The sequence below is a fragment of the Lepidothrix coronata genome, unplaced genomic scaffold (genome assembly GCF_001604755.1).
Source record: "Lepidothrix coronata isolate B3197 unplaced genomic scaffold, Lepidothrix_coronata-1.0 Scaffold46, whole genome shotgun sequence".
Taxonomy (NCBI): domain Eukaryota; kingdom Metazoa; phylum Chordata; class Aves; order Passeriformes; family Pipridae; genus Lepidothrix; species Lepidothrix coronata.
In genome coordinates this window covers 3,153,876-3,167,335 of record NW_016690226.1, presented here as the reverse complement: position 1 = coordinate 3,167,335, position 13,460 = coordinate 3,153,876, and the positions used below count along the sequence as shown (strand labels likewise).

Below are 13,460 nucleotides of genomic sequence, written 5' to 3'. Positions count from 1 at the left end.
TAGGGTTAGGGTTCAGAGATCCACAAAGCCTACACCTGCAGGGGCACTGGGGCACGCCAAGGGAAGTGCTGTGCATGTAGCAAAACAGTTTATGTTGATCTAGAGTGACAACTAGCAAGGAAAAAATGCTAAAGTTGAGCATGCAGTGCAAAACACATCCTCAAATTCAAACATGCCTGGAGTACAGTGCGAAATTAGCTTAATCTGGAATCAAATCATCATTTAAATTAAAACTGACTAGACATTCAGTGACTGTAAGAACAACAACATTTTCAATGAGTTGGTTGTTTCAAAATCAAGGAAAATTTGCAGATTCTTGTAAGAAATCAAGTTGATCCTAACATCCCAGTAGAAATGTACTCCAAGGAAAAACCAAACATGAACTGTATATCTGGCTGAATAGAGTTGGAATTCATGCACCAGCAGCTCACATGCATCCAATCAAGGCTCTTCTCCATTTCTTCCTAGGCCTCTTCTAGCCACTAGACATGCTCTTTCACAAGGCACCTCACTTTTTCAACAACCTCCTCCCCCTGTTTTTCCAGGGACATAGGGCATTGCAAGCCCTGTTGTGACCAGATTTAGGCAGACACACACTTAAACTCCATTTAAACCTCTAAGGGAAACCAGTGGTTAGATCTGACAAAGATTATGATTCAATCTAAATGACAACAGTGCCACTGGCTTTTTGCAGTCCAGTGGCTGTAGCACTCAGTAGAAAACTGGAGGCTGTAGACACAAATCAGCCTAAGAGGACTGACTCCAGCCATCCAGCCATCCATGCCTCCTGCATTTTTGGCCACAAGGTATTAAGAGGGACAGCATTTTTCATGTCTCCCTTAGAAGCTGAGCCCCTGCTGGCAATGATGCTCAGCTGAGTGGCTGAGGTTTCTGGACCTTCTGGTCCTATTTTTTATTTACTCTGGACCTAATATAAAATATGAATGAGTTCTAGGAAACTCGAACATCATGGGTAGGATCTAGAAACTAGGCTCTCTCTTGCCACAACAACCTACTTTCTAGGCATGTCCTCTAGCAGACTTCCTGGGCAAGTGGCATGTCCCATCTATTTGGTTGGGACATGCGCTCTCAGGACCACTCTCACACTTCGTCTTAAAGAAATGGATTGAAGTAGGTTGACTGAATGACTCCCAAGATCAGTTGCCATTATTTTTGATTCATCCATACCACAGAAAAAACAGGCTTTGACCCTTGCTCACATTTATAATCTCTCTACATCTCCTTTCTAAGAGGAAGGAGAAAAGAGAAGGTTTTTATTTTACCTACAAGCACATGCATGCTCATTCAGAAATCTTTGAGTTTGCAGTGCCCAGAAAACCAGAAGTGCTGTGATTTTGCTAAATACAGGAAAAATAATAATTTCAGCTTCCTAATAACTTTTTTTTTAAATAAAGCTTTCTGCAGTAAGAAACATACTTTCTAGATATAGCACAAGTCTTCTATGTGACATTTTTATCTGATTCTCTGCACAGACAAGAAATATGATGACAAACTGAACAGTTAGTGGAGACTGTGGTTTGCCATAGTGTTTCTAAGTTATTTCCTATTATACTAGTCTTACCAATTACAGTGATGTAAAGTAACTTCAAATGCTATCAAAATTGAAATGCGTTACAAGCATCATAATCCCCTCCCTGAGAAATAAATGAAAAAAAATCAAGCCAAGTGCTTTTCCATCTGCTATGAAAGCTGAGCTGTGAAAAGCCATGGCATTTAGGGGCCTTGTGAAGCGTGGTCCCATGACTGCTGTAACACACCCAACAGATCAGGCAAGTGTCAGTTTGGCTGGCTGCTTGGGCAAGGAAGTTTACCAGAAATCATCCACTCCGCAATATGGAGAGCATTGGCAAAGGGAATGTGGCAGAGAATATGAGCTGTTCTGAAAACCTGCCAAAGAAGCAATAACCTCCTCAGAGAATACATTTCTGCAGCTAACTACCCTTGTGATCAAAATGAATCCCCAACTGTCTTCCTTAAGTTGGGCTTTTGCCTTAGTAATTTATGTCCTGTTCTTTTCTCAGCAGACATGGATAGCTGATTATTCCCTTCCTCTCTATAGTAACCTGCCATGCATTTGAATAATTTTGTGCCTTTTTTTCAGTATTTTTCTAAATCAAGAAACCAGTTGTTTCTCTGTTTCCTTGGAGGCCTAAGGCTTTGAAAACTGTCCCAATCATCTTCTTAGGCCATCATTACTTACCTCACATCCACGTGTGGGCTTCAGACTTAACAGACTCAAGAAAAAAAGCCAATGATAAAAACGGAAACCTCCCTCTTCTACCCCCACCTCACCACATGGGAAGGAAACCTCACGGTCACATTCACTCATCCAGTGCAAAAAAATCCAGTGTGCTATGCATACAGCACTGCTGGAGACAGCTTAACAGCATAGCCACAACTGACAAGAGAAAAACTGATATAAACTTTATATAAGTTACACAGGAAGTACTGCAGTGCACAGCATGACATAGCTGAGTCTGGTTCCTCAGGTTCCTCTGGTTCCTTTTTCTAAGATAACTACCCAGTATCATGTTTCAGGACCCCAACTGCAGCACACTGGACTTACAAGAGCAAGTGTCACACACATTTTAATACTGATATAGGTATGGATCAATCCAAAGGCTATGGAAAACTTGTTACAGAGACCAAAGTAACAGCCTGACATACATACACAGAAAATTATAGTAAAATTTGCTAAATATAAAAACAAACAAAAAGCCTCAAAAAACTTGGCACCAAAACCTAAAGCAAAACCCACCAGGGAAAAAATCTGGAAGCCTCTGTCAGGCTACCTGTAGGGCTTTTTTTAAAATGTTGACTCTCACAAATACTTTTGAATAATAAAAGAAGTTTAAAGTGTATATATATATATATATATATATATATATATACCAAATACTACGCATTTTCTAAAACAAATTGGACAAAATCATGCAAGTGAACAAACAACTTATCCATCAAACAGTTTTAGTCATTCTATATATATATGCATCTGCAAAAGAAAAACTTCAAGTATAAAAGTATACTAGATCTCTTAAAATGGAAATTGTATTGTACTTGCCATGGATTTTTTTATAAGGCTATTAAAGATAATAACTAAATACTCTTGAGTGGTTTGTTTTGCCAGCTCACAGTGACATTTCAATTCAAGTGCTCTGTATCAAATTTTAACTACATATAATCAAAAGTTAATCCAAAAGCTGAGGTACATGTGGAAACTGAATTATTTTAAAGAAAAGTTAAAGCAAATTCAAAGACTGCTCTGAGCATTCCTAGAAAATTACAACGCACAGCAAAACCTTGTTAGGATTCCTTGTTCAGAGGCAAGTCTGTAGCACAAGACCTAAATGGCCTTTCTAGTACAAGGTGATTAAGGTGGACTAGTTAAAAACTACATAATAGGGAAGAAAAATAATAATAAAAAAGAAAGAGTTTTCTATCACTGCTGCTGGGAAAAAATAAATTTCCAAACACGACATTTCAAAGGAAAAACTCTATTCTGTCTTTACTTTCTTCCCAAGATGTATAACCACATGTGGACATGGGTATGCAGAATTCCCAGATTTCTGTATGAATGCAGGCAAGGAGAAAATGGCAGAGTCAGCCAGAACAAACTCTCGATGGCAAAGGCAGAGAGAAACCATTTGCAGAAGGCAAACTGCTCTATGTTTGAAAGAAAGCAATAACCAAGAAGTACCAAATCTGAAAGACTTCTCAGAGTTGGTTATAACACACAAAGCAAGGAGAATGGTGTGCCAGAACATGCATCTGTGCACACATCCATATACCCACCAGCTATACAAGTATAACCACAACAAGTTCCCTCCCACAGCAATTTTATTTTTATTCTTTAATGTCACCATTTTCTTTAATTCAGTGTTTTCTTTAACCTAAAATTACAACTAAAAATTCAACTGAAATACGTATTTTGTTTTCCTGTGCAGAAGAGGAGCAGATATTTGAGGTCTATTCATCTACCCTGCAATTCTTGATCAGGCTGTGATCTCTGCTGTTCTACATGGAAAAGGGGCTTTAACACATTTGAAAAATATATGATATTAGCTCTTAGCCTGAGATGGACTATTTTGGATCTGTGCCATAGGACAGAAGGCAAACAAACTGGGGCATGCATTTCCCCAAACAAAAGTTTAATTCCTATTTCCATGTTTCTGTGAGGACACCTGCAGACAAAGCTGGGTGGTAGTCAGAGCCCAGAGCTGGAACAGACCAAGACATGAGCAGTGCAAATTGGCTACAACCTGGAAGCAAATCCACTAAGCTTGGACATAAAACACAGTCCCATTCCACAGAATCTTATCATGGATCAGAATCTCTGTAAGGATTTTCTTGACTAGGAATAATTTGTATTCATGTGTATTTTTTACTATTGTTGATATTAAAAGCACAGTCTTGTGCTTGATAATAAAAAATGTAGTTTATACCCTGTGCAAGGAAGTCTTATCAAAGAAATATAATCACTAACTCCTGAAATCTCAATAACTTATGGTCAAAAAGGACTTAAAGAAGTTTATAAGTTAGAAGCTAAGCAATGCCAATAAATTCTGAAATATTACAAGAAATAAACATCTTAGTCAGAAGTATGTGAAAACAAGAATCATAAATATTTAGAATCATAAATCATGTAATCATAGAAAAGTTGGGGCTGGAAGGAACTTTCAGAGGTCATCTATTCCAACCCGCCTGCAATGAACAGGGACAACGTCCATTAGATCAGGTTGCTCAGGGCCTTGCCCAATCTGACATTAAATGTTTCCAGGGATGGGGAATCCACCACCTCTGTGGGCAACCTGTTCATGTGTTTCACCACCCTCACTGTAAAAAAATCTCTTCCTTTTATCTAATAATAATATGCTATTAAGAACTCGCAAGGTTCTGATTTCGTGCTATAATTAGATATATAATATTGAGCAATTACAGAATTTATTACTATAGCCATGAGAGCACTGCATTTATGAAACCAGAAGATACTACAGGACAACATGTAACATTTTAAACAGCATAAATGAGGATGATGAGGATACTGGGAAACACACAGGTTTAAGCAGTAACAGTAATGATGCACACCTAGACACCACTACTCTGCTACTGTTACTTGGCTTTTGAATTGTTCTTCTATCAGTATGGAAGAAATATCAGCATTTTATGAACCTGAGCAGTTTGCAGTATTTCAACCAGCAGAAAACAACACAACCCTCCTCCATTTTCCTCCTGTGATTCATCATTGCAAAGACATTCTTCAAAAATGCTTTTCTGTATCAGGAATCCTTTTGCACAAGTGAAGTGGTGAGAGTCAGCAAAATCTTGACAATCAGCTAACAGAAATGAATTCAAAATAATTTGTTGTGTGAAAGTTGCTTGAAAATACACTTGATGAAAATGCTGGAAATAGAGTTCCTATTGTACCTGAAGATAAGGTTTAAATATAAGAGAAATCCAATGTGAGAGGAGAAGATTCATTTATTATTCTAATAGATATTTTATGATTACTCACCACAATATATTATCTTTTTAATCAAATCAAATAGAAGAGGTCATAAAGAACAGGAACTGGAAGTATTATTAGAAAAAATATCCAAGTATTACCAGTGCCTTAGAGACAGGCTTAAAAAAGGTAAGAATGATTTACCCCCACACAAAGGCTTTTTTTTTTTATGCATGAAAAGTCTTTAACACTACTGAGATAGCAAACTCTAACCAAAATTCTACTTGGGTAGAATAATAAAATCTTACAAATTCTAACCTGAAATACTACCTTTCTAGTGAGGATATAAAATACATTTTCTCATTCACCACATAAGAATACAAAAAAAAAAGAGGAAATAATTTCTTGGGAATACATCTATTGTTTGTGGCAGCATATGCTCCTAAGTAGACAATAAATTTTCAGCAGAGAGAGGATTTTTTCATTTTATTTTGGAACCACTAGAACAGAAGGTTTTGATCAAAGCCAGTTTCACATTTGAGAGAGAATTTTTATTCTCAGTATATTCTTTCTCAAACCTTTTAACTTCTCATCTTCCTTCTTCCTCACCCATACTAAGAATCTTTCAAGGATCGTACTACCTTTCATCAAATTATTTAGTATAAAAAACTTCAGAAATACATTGCACTACTTGACTTAGCAGTGTGTCTAGAAATTGAAGATACATGAAAAACAGTGGAATGTCAGTCATATCAGACAGATCAGTAGTTGAGCTAGAAGTCAAAAGACTAATACCACAGGCATCTCAGAAGAAGTTTAGACATGCTGGGCAGATGGCTTTGCTTTAATGAGAGAATACAGATAATCAGAAAATTATTTTAGTCAATAGACCTGCTGAAAGGTGACTTTGTACACAAACTCACCACTCAAAGGACAAACTCAAACCATGCTCCATCATATTACATGCTAATATAAATTACTCTGAAGTAATTCAGTTGTTTCACTGAATTTACTGAAAGTTGTAATACTATTTCAGTGATACACCATTGATACTTTAAAATAGGGATTTTTTATGTTGCTTTGATTTACTTCTCTTTTGAAAGGAAGTTAGATGACTATCTCTAAAAGAGATATACTTTTATATTAAACTTGATAGGTATTATAATTAGTGGTGAACAACAGAAAGCGACTCTTTCATGATAAAGAAAGCATCATCATGCCATCCAAAGTATCACTGTATTACTAAGTGTTTTATACACAAGGGTCAATGGGACCTTAAGGGGCTGTGGGTTCTGCCTGCCACTGACTCAACTTACTCTGGGAAGATGGGAGACAAAAAGAAAAGAAGCATAAAAGAAATAGGTAGTACTGTGGCCTCAGTATGTACAAGTAGTGCTGATGTTGCAGCAGTATCTGCATACAAGAATTCCAGAAGAGTTTCGTACTACATAGAATGAAGAAAAACACACAGCAATAGAAACTACTGTGGCAGGGATATATTTTCCATCAGGAGCTATCACATGACAAGGGTACTTACCATATTTGTGTGGCACATAAAGAGAGCTAGATGAAAGTTTTATGTTCATAATCAGTAACTAATGTGGAGGAAAAAAATTTGCTATCTTATGTTATCAAAACCAAACAAAAATCAAAGATTCTACCAACTTGCTACTAGTAGCAAAGGTATTTTGCAACAATTTGCTTTTAAAAATACAAAATTAGACACTGAGTTATAGAATTCTCCTTGCTCTGTCTCCATTAACAATCATAAAAAGTAGGGAGTACTGGTTCCAGTTGTAAAGAACTGTGATGCAGACATCCCTGCAGGTGGGCAGGTTAGGATGCAAAAGCTCCTCACAGGATAGAGAGTTAGGGTCAAGGTGTTCTTGGTTGCCTATCACGTATTATCACAGGGGGTTCAGTCTATTCTACACCCCAGACAGTAGCCACAGGAGATTTCCTCTTAGGTACTCAGGAAGTTATTCTGCAACTTGATTAAAAATGAACCCTGGATTTTTAAAAGGGTTAACTGTTAAAATTAATTATTTTATTCTTACAATATTAAATTATCATTTATGTTGTTTCAATACTATTGTTTTTTACTTATTACCAAAATTGAACAGAACCAACACTACAGGCCTCCACCATTTATTTTTTTGCTATGCTTTTTCGGTTTTTGATAGACTGAAGCTTTTCTGCACAAGACGAGGCATTGTTCTATTGCAAGAATGTGTGGGAGCTGGAGGCATGGGAAACAGGGGGCAAGGCCACCAACTGCAGAGTGGGAACACTATCCAGATTGAAGGAGAACATGTTGGCTGAATCCTTCTACTTAAATTATCAGTGGTCAAATAGCTGGCACTGCTGCAATTAAAATGTGCCTATTTTGAGTTTTAAGCACAGTGCATTGCCAGAGTGGTCCACTCTATCTCTCAACTTCATCGAGACTCCACACTCAGGCAGATCAAGATTCGAAGGTTGGTTTTTCAAGGATTAAAGGAAGAAATGCATTCTAAATTTAAAAAAAAAGTATTATGGGCTATAAGTTTACTGTAAACAATGGCCAGGGATTGTGGAATCTTATAAAGTCTTCAGTACCAATAAATAATCAGTATGTGCAAAGCCTGAACTCACATTCTAAAAATATCTTACTCATTTTCAGACTTGGTAAGTAAAGACAATGAGAGTTTAGAACGTTAGTACTACCAGCTGTCACAGTAACTGTACACAAGCTGCTATGAAAAATCACTTTTCCAGAACAAAGCACCCAAACTATACAGGCAAGGGGAGCAGTACGAGTTCAGTGAGGTTCAGCACACTACATCCCTAGGCAGCACAGAGCTCAGGAGCAGCCTTGTTAGTAACAACACTAACACACAGGGGTGGTTCTAATTCCAAACAGTCAGATGAAGACAGCAGTTCAGGGCGATGACTAGGACAAGGACCATGCTAAACTTATTTGCTTTCACACCCTGAGAGAAATTCATGAATACCTAACAAAATATTCATTGCCACCCACCTTCTGTGGTGACTGGGAGAGAAATCTCCATGCAGGCTGCAGACTGGGCTTTTCTGAAGGGGGGCCTCCCAGGCCCTCGGCGGTTTGCTCTTGAAACGTCTGCACTGGAAAGTCGCTTTCCTGAGCTGCAGCTCTGGGATGTTGGACTTGTACAGTGACCATTCACGTGATCTGGAAAGTGAATGTAACAAGTGCTAGGTAAAGTATCAGCTCCCAAAATCCGGAATGGAGGAGAGATGTACGTTTTCATACTTAAGAATGGGTTAAATCAAATCTTCTGAGAATAGCTGCCTATTTGTTTTAGCAACTAATCATGTTTATGTAAAAAATAACTCACCATATCTTTAAGGTATAGTTTGAAAAAAACCAAGGGACATAGAACTGGTATGTTCTTAGAGCTGCAGATTCCACAGTATTTTGCTGACCGATGCACACAGGTAATTTAACAAGGTACTGCTAGTGACACTGTCAGCCTTGATGTTGTGTCTCCTAACAGATATCAAGTGAATTTTAACATTTTCTTTCCTTTTTTGTCTCATAAAGAACTGCAAGTATAATTTACGACAGGATAGAATTCAGAACTAGACATCTTCCCTCCCTGACTCAAAGCTGCATGAAAGAGGCATCTAACTGCCACTACTTGGGATAATTATAAAACTAGCCATAATATTGCTAAGTATTTAGTTCTTTTTATACCACATAGATTTATTTTACTGCTAAGGAAACTGACTGCTGAACAACTGGTTTGTCTGCTACAGATGTAAAGATATGAGGCCAAGTCCTTGGACTCCTGCTAGAGGCTGCGGTCAATCAGCACAGCATATGCCGCTGTCTAGTGAGGTGAGAAACAAAACATGGCTGCTTCAAACTCTGCCTATATTCCTCTGTTCTTTGTCACTGCCAACAGGTCTTTAAACCACAGCATCCACTGATAAAGGCTTAGATCAGAGTTCAGAATTGGACCAGACTACAAAACGTTCACACGATATTTTTCTTCGTCTCATGCTGGGTGAGGCAACATGAAAAGAATTATTGAAAACAATTTTCCCTTCAGCATATGAAAGGATACACATCCAGGTATAACTGAATTAATTTTGGTCAGCAGGTTAATTTAAGTAAACAGGAGATAATAAGCAAAACAAAAATTCAGATTCATGTGAAACCACTTAGCATTTTATTCAAAACCGTAAAAGCTCAATATTATAGGTAAGGTCAAGCTTGGAGTGTCTGCCTTAATTTTAAATGTCAGGTTATTTATATCCGAGAATTAGATTAGTCTTTAAGATTTTGTATATAAATATCATATTCTGTCAACTCTCTTTGATTTGTATTGTATCCAAGGAAAAGATGAATGTTACTGTACCAAGATAAATTTATTTCTTGGTTACCAAGCCATGATAGCTCCACTGTATTTCTATATTCAGACTCTATATTCAGATTCTATACCTAGTACAGCATATAGTGTGCTATTATATGTAGTCTTTGAATGTGCAAGTCATGTCCTTTCCACGTGAAAGCAGTTCAGTCTTAATGAACAAAGTTGGAAAAAATTGTTCAGTATTACAGATTAGAAAGCAATTTAGTATCAGTACTGCATAATGAAATAGCTCTGTAGGAGACACAACTTTCATGATTTTATCATGTTTCCTCAATACATGGCTATTAACCGAGCTAACGGCAGATATAAAACTGATGTGGGTGCCTTGTTCAATTTTTAGTTAGGAAATTTTCCAAAATATGCTGGAACTATTCATATATATCAGTAGAAAGTCCTTTGAGATCGGGGGCTTTGTTCAAGGGCACAGGCTGACTGTTCAACCTCAGCAACAGACACATCCTCATCCAGCTGCTTCCTTTCTTCAAAATTCAGTTTGTGTGAAGGTGTTTCAGCATGATATCTAATTATCTCCAGGGGGATCCTAGGAAGTGGTGAGGAACATAACAGAGTGAAAAAGAATCATATTCTGTAGAAACATCAACAACATTTATGACTCCTTTTCCCTGAACACTGTACAGAATGGCTACAATACAGCTAAACCCCTATTCACCATGCCACATTTTAAAAGAAATGCTTCTATGTTTCTCTTAGTACACTTGTTTGTCTCAGCGGTCTTCAAAGGCCCACATTAAACAAAAAAAAATCATTAGGATCTGAGCACCTAAACCTTTAGCTGGCTTGACAATGCCTTTCTGAAGCCAGTTCCTGGGCAGAGAAAAACCCCAGGTTTCATCCTAGAAGACGTAGGGATATCCTTTCAAGTACTGCAGTTTGTGAAATGTTAGCAAGTGCTACAACAATGAGCAGAAAAGGGATTTTAGTGATCAGCTACAAACTTTTCTATATTTTGACACTGTTTTCTTCCTCTGATTAGATATGATTTTTTTTTAATGTATGCAACAAGAAGAAATGCAAGTCTTTGAGCCTTAGTAAAAACAAAAAGACATTGTACAAAGAGTAAGGTAATTACAAGAATCCTGACTGCAACATTTTTGTGGAGAAATGGATAAGAATGCAGCAGATAAAGACTACTCAAATCTATGAGAAAATTCTCTGTGTATATTTAAAAATTAATTTCTCAAATTTTTTATGCTAGAAGCTCAGTGATACAAAACATTTCTAAAGAAAGGCTATGTACTATTTAAGAAAGGGTTCCTTACTGCATTGTCTGAAAAAAGATGAAGTGCACAAGAAAACTGACAAGAAAAAAACATACTAGTTTCCTATGGAGTACTTTCTAAGGGAGACTGAGAATGTTCAAGCTCTCAGCCTTTGCCAAAATGACTGGAATGATTAACTAGCCCTCTGAGACCCAAGTCAGCTGATTCTCCTTTGTCATGACAGATGTCTTCCAATGGCCCCAAAGAACACATACAGGAGGCTTGTAAAAAATTGGCTTTTTTACCAGCTTTGTTTGATTTGTAAGGAAGAACAACACTTTAACTTTTGTCCTTACTGGATTACTGATTTTGTCCTGTGGTCATTGGGGCTTTTCTCACTCAGAATTATTAATTGATATAGAGGATCAGTTGATATTGGAAACATTAATATTATTAGTATTAATTAATATTAATAATATTAATTATTAATATTGGGCAGCAGTGCATGGATTGCTCTGTGCTGATGACACAGTAGTGCAACAGCTCCCAACTCTCTCTTCTTCTGGAAGAGGCAAAGAATAGTTGTCGAGGAAGAAAACTGCACAAAATATCCCTTCTCTTTTCTACCACTGCATTTCTCATCACCTCCTATACCTTTCCATGGGTGCTGCTTCCATGAGGTCAAGAGAATTTGCATTACACTCTCTAGTGCTCCTAGATTCCTTCAGCAAGTACCACACTAATGCATTATATTTGGGCTTCTGGGCTCAGTGGACCTTATCCTTGAAGCAGTCTCCAGATGGTGTAAGAGCCATCCCACTCTGCCAGGGAAGCAGCCTTTTCTCCTGTATGTGGACAGTGAATGAAATTGCCAGGGCTCAGTTTGTAGATATTCTGATCATTAATTTAAAAATGTAAGGCTCATGCAAGCCACTGGAAGTAATCATAGCAGATTACCCCTCCAGTCTGTTTTATTCTGATTTAACTCTACTGGTTTAATAAAGCAGCAGGTAACACAGGGTATATAAGATGCATTAAAATTCATAAAAGAGAAATGAATTCAATAAAATTTTCAAATGTTCTCCATGTGCTGTTTCTACAGTGCAAGTCCTGGTTGTTTGCCTTTGTCTGGGCCCATGGCCCTACCCATACAAATTAAAAATGCTTTAGCTATCCCTGTTACCAAACAGTAGCACCATTCAGTGCTGCATGCACCTCACAGACTGCTTAACAAAAGGAATTGTGCTGGATGTAAGGCAAGAGTATCACACAAAATGCCAGTGAGATGATGAGATTACGAGAAGCTGAAGAACTAACATTAGTTACTGGGAACCTGATGAAAGATGCTTTATGAGAGATGCAATGTGCAGCATGACAGCAGCAAGCCTGTTGGATAGCCTCAAATTAATCAAAATGTTTTTGAGGTGTACTGCACAGGGAGATTATACATATACATGCTGATTTTAGTTTACATGTAGTAACATGTATGTTACACAACCTGTCTGATTACAGACATACAACTATTTTAAACTACTTGGTGACCTCTGCAAAAAAGTAAAAGGAACCAACAATTTACCAGTGAAAAGATGAACACTTGTTAAAGTCAAATGTATTGAAAATGCCAGAAAAAAAGAAGAAACACTCATTTACAGTTATTGCCTAGCAATATTTTACACTAGACATATGAAATCAGAAAAAATATGAGCAATCAATTCTTTCAATTTTAATAAAGGGATAAATTAACACAGAAAAACCAGCTGAAAACCAATTCTCACTAATGATTTGAGAGAGGCTGAGAAGAAAGGAACTCAAATATGAATAAATAGAAGTATTAAATTATCATCTGAAGTTGTAAGGAAGTAATAAACCAAAGAGCAGACAAGAGGACCAGAGAGAGATGCTTTAATATGGAGTTGAAAGTACCTGAAAAATAACTCCCAGAGAATCTTCTCTGGGATTGTTGAAGAATACAATCTCTACCAATAAAGGCAGGAAAAGTTCATTTGTTTCTACTGGGAGATTTTTTTGTATTACCAGTAAATTAGATTTTGAGTAACAATTATGGGGGTGACTAACCTTTATTTTTATACAGCAAAGAGATACACATTTGAATCAAGAAATAAAGAAATCTCAAACCTGTACAAATGGCCCCAAGAACAGCCTCAGGTTTCCATGTAAAATAACCAAAACTTATGTAATAGTGAGAAAATAGACTGACATCTTAAAATTTTAACAGATATCTTAAAATTCTTAAAAGAAAATCCCTTACAAAGTCGGGACCATCATTTCCTATTGGTGTAGTTCTGTCAGCCAGGTAGGAGAGAAGGTGCAAGCCCAAGCAGAAGAGGTTAATACAGATGCACTGCCAGCAAAAGTGTA

At 37.2% G+C, this 13,460-nt stretch overlaps 1 protein-coding gene across 5 annotated transcripts in view; it reads right to left on the bottom strand.

Annotated features, from left to right (window-relative positions):
• STXBP5L (syntaxin binding protein 5 like) overlaps positions 1 to 13,460 on the bottom strand; it is a 191,367-nt gene that overhangs the window by 12,562 nt on the left and 165,345 nt on the right. For all 5 annotated transcript variants that reach the window (XM_017814800.1, XM_017814801.1, XM_017814802.1 and 2 more), the window contains one exon: positions 8,484 to 8,654. In XM_017814800.1, coding sequence (XP_017670289.1) covers positions 8,484 to 8,654 — 171 coding nt within the window. The remainder of the gene's footprint in view (positions 1 to 8,483; positions 8,655 to 13,460) is intronic.